Below are 11,594 nucleotides of genomic sequence, written 5' to 3'. Positions count from 1 at the left end.
TCTGGATCATATGAACCAACAGCCTAAGAATATATACATGTACAACACTGTCCACAGAAGTCATTTTTTCATGATTGACTTTATTTAATTTTATAAAGACAAAGGAATAAAATAAAACATTAAACAGGGGGGGGGGCAAAATACACCACCTCAAACAGAGGACTAAGACATTAACTAGTAAAAAAGACAAAATACACAAAAGATAATAGTTGAAAAGAAACCGTGTGTGTGTGGAAGGGTTGTCTGTTAATGTAGTGAAGAAATCTTTCCCATGTTAAATAATACCATTCTATCATGCCCAGCAGAGACGAGGACACCCGTACGCCCTCACTAGCAGATATGTCTGTGACCGATGGTGCGTGAGCTGACAACCTGCAGTACACACGATTTACATACATATATTGTACATATCTGTGGCAGTACATATACTGGTGGTATTATATATATATGGCATTAGTTGGTCACATGCAGACAGGGAACACAGTTACTCAGTCTTCGTATTTGCACAGTTTTTTTGGTTAGCTCACCAAGTAGGGAGAAGACAGCACCCTTGATGAAAGCGAGACTAAGGAGCTGGTTATTGTGAGTCATTATTTTCCTCCTGTTTTGATTAATGATCAGTCCATTGACGCGTTAGAAGAGTTTAAATACTTAGCAACCTGTTTTGATTGCACTTTTTTTTTTTTTTACAGCCAACACTATAAATGTTTTAAAAAGAAGTGCAGCGCTCGTATCTAATCAGGAAGTTGGATTAAAACGATGTAAGCCAGAACATTTTAGAGAAAGTCTTGTACAAAAGGCAAAAACCTTGCTAAATTCCAGCACCATTCACAATGGAACACAAAGAATTTTCTATGATGGTGTTTTAACCCACCAGAAAAGCCAAAGGCAAATTTCCACATTTGTGGACAAATAAAGATGATTAATTATACATTTTCTGCAGATAGTAACTGCCCAGAATGAGCTCATGCCTCTGCCCCTGCATTTACATTTTGATTGCAGACTTCTAGCCTCAATGAGGAATCAGTAGGACCTGAACATTTGACTTTGCCGACTCTCAGTTGTGGTATCAAACAAAAAAGCACGACTGATTATTTACAGGAGAACTGACACAGCAAGATGACAGTTAGCAATCATATGCTGTTGTCGTTGAGCTTGTGTGGGTGACCGTGACCTGTAGTGCTCCTGAAGCTAGTCGGTCTTTTTCATGACCCTTTTAGCTTGTTGAATCGGATGCAGTCAGTGAGAGAGAGCTGTGGGAGCTTGTTCTCCTCCACCTTGACTTCGTTCTTCCACAATTAAAGGATTGTGGATTTAAACAAAAAGCAAAAGTTTACTAGTGATAGTAGTAACTTTTTATCATGCAAATACTCCAAATTTGTATTCTCGATTTCTTCAATTCATATGACAAGTTTATTTGATGAAATTCATTGGCATTTAAACAGATGGAAGATTGCTTGTAATTTGGTTGTTTTTGATTTGCAGTTTTTTGGGGGTTTTTTTTTTTTTTTTTTTTTTGGATTATGAACACTAACTACTAGACCAGACATGCATGTTAGTAGTCGATGTTTGACAGTTTAACAGAAGTCATGAAGCAATGTCAGGGCACCAACATTGAGCAAGCACCCCTTTTAACACGTTTTTTTTTTGTTTTTTTCAGTTTCACAGTCCAAAACCTTTGTCATGACATCTACAGTCTGACGGAAAATCCACTACTCTGACCATCTTCTCCTATGAGCTGGGGACAATTTCAGTTGTCCTGTAAGGAAGCAAATAAGCCTCATCCCACTGCAGCCTCCTCATGCACCTCCATTCCATCGGTGTATAGGTCCACCTGAGTCCAAAGGGGGTCTTCCTTCTGCATCTGGGCTCTTTGGAGGAAAGGAGGCGGGTATAATGAAAAGGGCGCTCTGTGTAGCCTGTCATTGCCCTGCCCTAGTGCTTTCAGATCAGGGAAACAGTGGACACACACACAGGTCTCAGTAGGGCTGCATTCATCTGATGGCTCGCGGTCAGTGAGACGGCTTGAATTTGTAACAAAATCTGTAGAAAGACACATTGGAGCAGAAATATATGAAAAAGATGCTAGGGTGTTTTTCAACTGCAATTTTTGAGAGACAGGAGTTTTCAAATTCACTGCTGAACATAATTTTGCTACTTGACTAAACTATTTATTGCACCAATGTGGGCCTTTGATTTGTATCTGTACCACACTTACCTGAGGCATAGTACCCTGACTGGCCAACCTCCTGGCCCGGCTGGACAACAGACTCTTGGTTGTGGTCAGCCTCCTTGGTTCTTAAGTTGGAGGTTTTGGCCCTGGACCTCTTCAGCAAGACGGCCAAGGCTAGAGCCAAGCTAGAAAACAGCAGCACCATTGATAGGGCCAGCAGGGAGTAGAGCAGAATACTGGACTCCTCCAGGGCTGTCGGTACTACCGTCCCTGGCACGTGTGAGGGAACTGGGGGGATAGAAGGGAAGAATATATCTGTTATGGCTTCTTAAGATGAAATAGCAAATACTGTTGTTTTTGATTGACTGCTTCTAGATACCAAGGGATATTCCACTGGACTTATGCCACGGTGAAAACCTCGTCAAGGTCTGGTTACTACAAACATATACTCTAGTGTACAACCTCAACATATTTAGACATTCAGACATTCAAACAAAGATTTTGAGATGCTAAATGGCTAAGATTTAAAGAGTGCCACACAACAAAGGTCCGCATCCAAATGAAAACTGGTAATCTTGTGGCTCATGGTTGATGGTGCTTTTACCCCGACATGTAGGCCTCCTGGGGGCATCAACTACTCGCTTTCTCCAAAAAATCTTGTTTGACACCATTGAAAAGCTTACTGCACCCCCAGCTCCTCTTGTGCCTGTGTACGCACACGAAGACTGTAACAACTTTTTGATGTTTTTCTTGAACAAAGTGCATGACATTAGGGCCAGTGTTAATCCTCCACTCATTCGTGGTTGTTTTATTGAGCCCTCACCGGTGTCGTCTTGGTCGTCCTTCACTCCTGTCAGCTTACAGGATGTGAAGACCATAACAAGTAATATGAAACCGTCTTCAAGCCCTGCTGACATTGTCCCAACGAATCTATTTTTGAAAATATTTGATATCGTCGGGCCCCTGTGTGGAAAAAATAATAAATCTGTCAGTTAAATCTGGCTCAGTTCCCAACTACTTCAAACACGCTGTGGTGAATCCGATCCTTAAAAAGCCCAATCTTGACCCTTCAGAACCTAAAAACTACAGGCCCATATCTAAACTTCCATTTGTCTCCAAAATTTTGGAAAAAGTAGTGTCATGCCAGCTGACCTCCTATTTTGTTTTTACTGTACATTTTGCCACTTGGTCAAATTATCGGCTGTTTCAAGGATGTATCATACCATTTTTACGCTGACGATGTTCATTTGTATTGTTAATGATGCTGAGTTTCATCGTTTGCCTCTGTTTCTAGAGTGTGTGTCCTCCATCAAACCATAAGATCCCGCTGATCAAACAGCACCTTGGCTCTCTGGGCCCTTCTGTCATATCCAGCCTCAGAAACCTGGGGGTTGTGTTTGACCAGGCCATGGCCCTGGAGACACACTCAAAACAGCTCGTTCGAAATTGCTTTTATCACCTTAGGAACATCTTTAAAATCCGCAAAATGTTGTCAAAGAAGGATCTGGAAATGATAATTCACGCTTTCATATCGACAAGACTCGACTACTGCAACGCTGTTTTTACCTGTCTGAATAAGTCTGCTTTGAAGAAATTGCAAATTGTTCAAAATTCTGCTGCTAGACTTTTAACAGGTGCGCCTCGAAGTTCTCATATTATACCAGTCTTTCCCATTCCCTGTAAAATTCAGGATTGATTTTAAGATTTTAGTGCTGACTTTCAGAGCCTTAAATGGTCAGGCCCCACATTACATCCTGGACCTTTTGAAGCCGTATTCCCCTGACTGCACTCTTCGGTCCTCTGGCCAGAACCTACTTGCAGTCCCTAAGACCCGTTATAAGACCTGACGGGACATGTCATTTCAGTCTGTTTCTCCCAGACTGTGGACTCTGCCCCTGTCCATGCGTCTGGCAGACACTGTTGTCTCTTTTAAAAAGGATCTGAAAACATATTTATTTAAGAAGGCTTTTGGTTGATGGGTTTTCACTAGTGTCATTTTAATTTTATATATTTATATACATTTTATACTGTTTGTTTTTCTTTACTCTTTTGTACAGCACTTAGTGATTTTATCTGAGAAAAGCGCTTTATAAATAAACTTTACTTACTTACTTACTTACCATAGTACATCCACCAATCCTCTTTGGTATCCACCTACACAAACCCTACATCCTTCATCCCGCTGTAAAGTAGCATCTGTTTTTAAGTAGTTTTTAGGGGTCAATACTCACTCGAGCAGTGCTGGGAGCATTCTGCTGGATGTCTGCCACAAAGCTCGGCGCACCTCATACATTTCTTCAGCAGCCCATCATAGAAGTGGCCAGGCAGTGCCTTACAATTTGCATACTCTGAAGCAGGATGACGTACAGTGAGACAGCAATCAGAAGAAGTGATGGACATATGATGAACTGAATTCACTAATCCTGTCCTTTTAGTTTTGTAATTGGTGATCCTGTTGTTACCAATACCAAGTGTGTGTGTGTGTGTGTGTGTGTGTGTGTGTGTGTACTTACCACAGTAACTGGTGCATCTGGAGCTGATATGTGCTTGCTGGCATATCTTACTACAGTTCATACATTCTTTCACCAAGGAGTCCCAGTACTGACCCGGTAAACACTCTCTACCCATCGGCCCTGATAACCCTCACACTGACAAACACACACAGACAAACAAATGTCAGAGATACATAAGAAGATACATGTGGAGGGAATAATGGTAGCATGTGATAAATATAATAAAATTACATTTTATACAGCACATGTATATATGTGGAGGCTGGTAAAGACCACAATCATATTGAATTATAAATGTAATAATCATTTAATAAATTATTTAAAATGAGTGTACTATCATTCAAACTAAACTCATTAATATAATATTCTTCACTTTTACCCCACCCAGCCATGCTATTAGTAGACTCACCACAATTTAGCTCCTTAATTAGAGCAATAAACCAACTAGAGGCTGCTGCTGTAAATAAACACAGAGCACAACTGCAGTTCAATAACCAACCACGCTAACTATACTATACTAGGATATATAATAGGCCTACTATAGTTTTGGTCCCAAAAGAAGAACAATTAAATTATTAAAACTTCTGTTTAGTCGATGTCACTCACAGTGTTGCAGGACGGGGAAGAATGTCATTGTGACAGTTTTCCCCCCAAACACCCTTGGATTTTGAATTTGTTTTCCAGTCTAGAAAAGTGTTAATGACCCGAGATCCTTATTGAACCACAACAGTGCAATGGGGCTATAAGTATTTTGGGAGCCTGTTTTTCTTTGGGCCCTCTGCTGTGTACTCTGTGGTTTAACTCGTGATTTGTCAGTCTGTTGTATGTTCAGCTGATATTGCTTGATCCAATTCCAACATCGCTAACCCTAGACCACCCTTCTATTTCTATTTGAAGTTTTAAGAATAGCTTTGCTGAAGCAACACACCAACGATTCCAGCTCGTGAGAGGCATTATTGTGCACTCGACACAGAAACAGGAACCTGCACAGATTTTGATCCTAAACTAAACTAAACTGATTTCTTTTACCAAAGTGATTTCTTATGTAACTGTTGCTCAGAGGTAGCTTTGTTATGTTCTCCATGTTCAAAACAATACTTTTATTTTTTTGCAAACCCTTTATACAAAAGATTATCTATTGGTGAGAGTCGTCTGACTGTATTGAATCAAGCTTTTGTGTTTTATGATTCCAAACTTGTGAACAGTAGTATACTATATATTGATGTTGATCTCAAGATATATTGGTTTAACTATGTAAGATGAAGGGAGGAAGTTTAAGCTTTCCGAGTGCATGATAAAAAAGACTGCACTTGCGCCAGTTAAACACTGTATAATCATGTGTATACTGGATGAGTTGGGGAGAGGCTTTTATGCTGTGAAAGCTCTTTTAAAACTTTTATAGAGCAATCTTTGCAAAGCAGGTCCAAAGTCCAGTAAATCTAGCCTTGCTGTTGCCGTGACATGTAAACTTCCATCCTTTCAGAAGCCATGTCTTAGTTCTGAAACAGTCCTCCTCGCTCCGCTGAGCACCGAGTCAGCCGACTGTGAAAGACACAGATCTCTTCCACCCTCATCAGTTTTTGTGTCACACACTGTTAATCAGCACTCAGTGTCTTACTCATGCCCCCTTACTGATTTCATGTAAAGGCAGTGCAATTAATAAATATCGTAAACACATACTATATATATATTGCTACTCTCCTAAACAAAAGTGCATATTTCCAAACATACAGAAACAAAACTTAAGTAACCAGACTTCTTTTTCATGTATTCAGTTTTTTTGCCCCCTTATTGAGTTTTGTTGGTGCTCTTTTTACTATTACTATGACATTTTTTTCCGTTTCCGTTTTATAAGCTTCTCATATTTGTTCACACCTGCCTTGTCCTTTATGGTGTATATGTATGTGTGTATGTGTGTGTGTGTGTAAATGTAACTGAAGAACTGCGTAGAGATGTTTCTGGTATTTAAAGAGCCGCAGAGCCGGCAACAACTTCTCACAAACTCTTAAGTTCTACTTGTTAGAAACTGTGACAATGCCGGCTGAAGTTGTCAGCACAAATACTGAAAACACAGCATTCAGTTTTCAGTCTCCTTGAAAAACACTGTTTAGAGGGATGACTCACCTGGCGAGATGAAGAAGCGCTGGGAGAATCCTTGGTTTGAAGATGAGCATGAGACAGGCCTGTATTTCAGCATGGAAGCTGATTTGGGTATGAACTCACTGTCTGATTTGGGACTTCCCCCTTTGCATAGAAGGGGGACTCCCCCCACCCTAAAGAGCACAGCAATGTTAGACCAATGCACAGTACCTATAAAAAAGTGATCACTCCCCCTAGGATATATTTGTGATCACTGCAGATGTGCAGCAAAAATACTTTACTGTCAATGTAAAGACACATTTCTACAAAAAGCAAATCACAGTGGTGGAAGACGTTTTCAGATATTTTTCTTACTTAACTAATTTCAGCTAGTAATTAGCTGATTTGTATTTTGTCTGAATCTGTAAATGAACAAGTAACTTAAGTTATCTAATAAATGTAGTGGAGTAAAGAGTAGCATAAAATGGAAATACCCAAGTGAAGTACAAGTACCTCAAAACTGTACTTAAGCCAGTGTTTGCCCTCTGCAAGTCATAAGAGTAGAAGCACCTTTTTGGCAGCAGTTGCAGCCTTCATTCAGTCTTTGTTGATACGTTTGGTTAATTTTTTCTCATTCTTCTTTAAACGTTTTAAAGCTCTGTTGAGTTCCAGGGGCCACAAATGGACACGTCTTGACTGTGGCTCCTCCAGAGCATTAACATTGTTGAGCTGTGTGATTCTTGACCTTGGAAACACCGATTTGACTAAAACATTCTCATCTCAAGGTCCACTTATGTGTTTTTTCTGAAGCTTTCAGACACAAAGTGTCAAATTAACATTTTTCCGAAGAAGCCAATTATGTGTCCATAGCTTTGTGTTTGGGGTTGTTGCCTACCTGGAATGTACATTTTTTCCCTATATAAATATAATAATGCATAACATTTATAAAAGAAGTTTTCAAAGTGGAGGCTCAGTGAATGGAAGTGAAACAATATTACATTAGTTATTATATTAGTTATCAAAATGTGATCACATGAGATAGCCTACGTGTGTGACCTGGTTAATGATGGAGTTTATTAATAGTTTTGGTGAACTGTTTTTCCCACGTTACCAGAGTCAAAAACTAATAAATGCCTTAGGACTGATGTATTTTGCGTAGTCTAAAGTTATGTCAAACAGCAATATTAGGCTATTTTACCTCACTTGTTGAGTGTTTATGAGATCAAATAACATAATCATCATCCCACAGGCATCCAGGAATTGAGCGAAACTAAACAAGTAAACTGGGGGGGGGGGTCTTACAGACTACAGCAGGTTCTCCTCATTGTGTTCTTTATATTTTGATTATTTTAATTCAGTTTATTCAAATTAGTTTTTCAAAAATAAGCCTAATCTTTATAATAAAACTATCTCAGCATATTTGTGAAACTCTTGGGCACTTTCACAGCATGTATTTTCCTCTCCACTAAGCATAAGACCTGATATCATCTCAGTACTTATATGAACCAGGATCTTTCTGGCCAAGTTTAGTTTAGTTTTAGACTAGAGAGTAAATACACTAAACAATTTTTACACCTGAAGACATAAAAAAATGTGAGACAACCAGAAATCTATGTGGTCCAACAACTAAAGAATCCTCACACACCTGTTTGCTCAACTAATTTCTACTGTTATGAATAATGTATTTATACAAGTTAATCAAAGTGAGTACAGTGACGAGAGGATATCAGAAAAGAGTAGAACCCAACGTTCAATATGCGAGATGATAGATCACAGCCGATAAGGAGATCAAGTTTAAAAAGCTCTTGAATAAGGTTTCAAACAATGCCCTGACTTTGTCACTGAGATTTTCAGGGAGCTTTACTGTGCAGGTGTTAGAAGATACCGGAAGTTCTGGGGTCTCAAGTTATTAAAAGGTGTTAGTTTTGTTTTACAACATATGAGTTTGGTTCTGCTTTGTCTCATTTAAAATAAATAGTTGGAGACTAACAGGATGGGAATCTGCTGCCAACTGAGAACAGCAGGTGCAGTTGTGCTGGTGTGTATTTAGGAGGCAACATATGGTCGAAGAGTTATGGCCGTGTAAGATGGACTCAATAGTTATGGCTATTTAATAGTTGTAGACACATCTTTTATGGTTTATGTAGTCACAGTTATGCTGCAGGTTTGGTGCATATAAGTTACACACACACACAAAGGATCAAAGTGGGGAGACTACTTAATATACTGTGTGTGTACAGTATATTAAGTAGTCTCCCCTCTTTGATCTTTTGATAATGATGTGATCCCTCACTGGCTTCCCACCAACAAACAAGTTAGAGATACTGGTGTTGAGAATTGACTCTCCCAGTCCAACATCAGGATTTCTGATCGGCCAAGGAAGTTACAAAGGCCTTCTCCCATAGATTGAAAGCTATGTATTTAAACCTAAAACAATGCTAGTTAAAAATACCTAGCCTCTGAAATGAAATGATACAAAGGATTTATTTTCTGGATTCAAATTGCAAGACTATGCCAGAGCAAGTATGCAGTAAGTAAATGAGACTTCCACTTCGGGAACATCTGTATGAAAATCATCTGAAAAGCAACCTTGTGTGAAACACAAAAATCCAGAAAAAAACCAAGAAGTTCAGTTTGAGGAAGCGCAGATAAAATTATGACTTGGCTTATGTTGAGTCACAGTTTAACAAGAAGTTTCGTAACCTGTGCTGAAATATTGTAGATTTCTTTAGATAAAGACTGTAATGATAAAATTTAACTACAGAAAGCTCATAGCAAAAACAAATATAAATATATAAGCATAAATATGCTAATGGTTGTTGCATTTTTTTGCACTTTTTGTTAGAGAATAGATATACAAGACAAGGAAATGAAGGTTAGATATACACACACATACAGCCAATTTGTGTGGTATTATCATTTTATGTTTACTTGGGGGGTTTTGTATGCTGTTCATTATGCAGTATCTTTTCATCCTTTAAATGCATCCAAGAATATATTTGATATGATTATAACAGCATGTCAGGTAAAAAGAATGGGTGGGCAACCTGGCAGCAGTAAAAGTTTCGAAAGAATGTAAAGCATACTATAGAAATCTAAATATGTGACACCGCTTTCTTCATCCGAAAATGACGAAATGAAAGAAATATGAGAAAATGCAGGAAAAACTAATTTTTCATGGAAATCTACTGCAGAAATGGGACGAGTGCCGTGCATAGCAACTGACAGGCATGTGGAAAAGTTGGTGCCAAAAAACAAAACTGCAGACACTCATATGTAAATGTCATGTCACAACGTGCTTACCTCGTCAAAAACTCCACATAAAGGGTCTAAATGATTAGAAAAAATTACAATGATGTCTATTCTGATAACTAACATCAGAATGTGTTTAAGGATGCAGAATAAGCTTCATACAATCTATAGACACTGTTTTGTGAATGATTAAAATTTGAAATAAAAAAGCATCAGAAAAGCAAAGATTCAGGGGAAGGAAGGACAAAAACAACACGAAAATATCAAAGGCAGTCACTGCCTGCTTGCTTAGAGGGCAACGAAGCTGTTTGTGTTGCCTGGATCACATCTCTAACAAAACAACCACCTTCAGAAACCTGATTACCCAGAATAGAACCACTGCAGATGGGTAGTCAAATTAACAAAAGGAAGCCAGTTCACATGAGTACAAAAAAAATAGCAACTACATAAAATTGCCAAACCTGCTGGGTGAGTCCTGCTGTACTGAAGTATCTGCATGTACAACATCACCAAGGAGCAATTTTCTTTTTTAATGGTACATGGTTTTGTTATTATTCCTCATAAATGGTACATGTATGAGGAATAATAATATATTTTTGTAGGTTTTGGAAAGATTTTGTTAATTGAAGAAGGCACAGAGTTCTGAACCCACATAGGAGCATCTAACGCTAAATACAAACTTAGGCTGAGGTTAGATTTTTTTGTAAGCTGAACATAATAAGACTGGAGTACAGCTGTCATCAGTAAATACTCACCATAAGTGCCTTCACTCAAACAACACCAGAATTGGACCAGTAGATGGAGACAGCCTGCAATAATTGAAACCTGCTGAGTGCAGGATTAACTATCATTTCCAACCTAATCTCTGTGTACTTGTCCAGCCGAGATTGACAAAAACTAACATGCACCATTTTCACGTCTGTCACTCCCAATCCAACACTTAATCGTGCAGGGAGGCAGAAAGAAGTTACTTTTTTCATACTTTGGTGAGAAGATGGAGTTTGAAAGAAGGTGTTGGGGCTAAAACTAGTCACAGGTAAAGGATTTGAAAGGATGAAATGGGGCTCACTACAGAAGAGAGTATTAGCAGGAATATGTATGATCAAAGGATGAGAACCCACCAGCTGTGTAGTATTCCCTGGAAAAATCTACTAGCCCACTGAACAACATTTCTGCCTACATGGGGTAACTTTGTTAGATCAAACAGACCTTGTTACACTTCCACATTTGCTTTCTTGAAACTCAGCGTTACAATACTGACAGAATATCTGTTTTCACTTCACCAGTGTTGGCTCATTATAGAAGAGTGGAAAACCCAAACAGACAGCATGCTTTGTTTCATCTGTACAGGTACAGGTTGTGAAATGGAAACACATCTTATGTACTGGGTCTGGTTTACCCTGATTTACCTTGTCAGTTAAAAAAAAAAGTACTTAAAGCACCTACAATACTTTTTTTTCATTAACAGATCATATAATGACTCATATGTGAAAGTGGTCGCTCATAGTCATCAACCGACGGAGAACTATAACTCGATCCTGAGTGTTTTAGCATCTTTCATGTCCTTGTCCAACTCT

General features: G+C 38.8%; 1 protein-coding gene across 2 annotated transcripts; it reads right to left on the bottom strand.

Annotated features, from left to right (window-relative positions):
• Positions 1-60: 60 nt before the first annotated feature.
• LOC123983132 (tumor necrosis factor receptor superfamily member 13B) lies at positions 61-6,841 on the bottom strand. Of its 2 annotated transcripts, XM_046069267.1 has the most exons (5): positions 6,811-6,841; positions 4,687-4,821; positions 4,405-4,521; positions 2,219-2,461; positions 61-2,043 (listed from the first exon to the last, which is right to left on the bottom strand). In XM_046069267.1, the coding sequence occupies exons 2-5, from the start codon at positions 4,799-4,801 to the stop codon at positions 1,781-1,783; spliced, it is 738 nt and encodes a 245-aa protein (XP_045925223.1). In that variant the 5' UTR covers positions 4,802-4,821; positions 6,811-6,841; the 3' UTR covers positions 61-1,780. The 2 variants fall into 2 exon arrangements, with proteins under 2 accessions (XP_045925223.1, XP_045925222.1); XM_046069266.1 differs by lacking the exon at positions 6,811-6,841 and having other exon boundaries at positions 4,687-4,974.
• Between the last annotated feature and the right edge of the window lie 4,753 nt (positions 6,842-11,594).

The sequence above is a fragment of the Micropterus dolomieu genome, linkage group LG14, assembly GCF_021292245.1.
Source record: "Micropterus dolomieu isolate WLL.071019.BEF.003 ecotype Adirondacks linkage group LG14, ASM2129224v1, whole genome shotgun sequence".
Classification (NCBI taxonomy): domain Eukaryota; kingdom Metazoa; phylum Chordata; class Actinopteri; order Centrarchiformes; family Centrarchidae; genus Micropterus; species Micropterus dolomieu.
The sequence above is the reverse complement of the archived record's forward strand: the minus strand, read 5'-3'. Positions and strand labels throughout refer to the sequence as shown.

What these genes read in the sequence shown, in the direction of transcription:
- LOC123983132 (XM_046069267.1), bottom strand. Translation starts at nt 4,801, where the DNA reads ATGGGTAGAGAGTGTTTACCGGGTCAGTACTGGGACTCCTTGGTGAAA. An exon ending in CAGATGCACCAGTTACTGTG is followed by an intron (nt 4,522 to 4,686) that starts GTAAGTACACAC and finishes ATCCTGCTTCAG; the next exon opens with AGTATGCAAATTGTAAGGCA. An exon ending in ATGCTCCCAGCACTGCTCGA is followed by an intron (nt 2,462 to 4,404) that starts GTGAGTATTGAC and finishes CTATCCCCCCAG; the next exon opens with TTCCCTCACACGTGCCAGGG.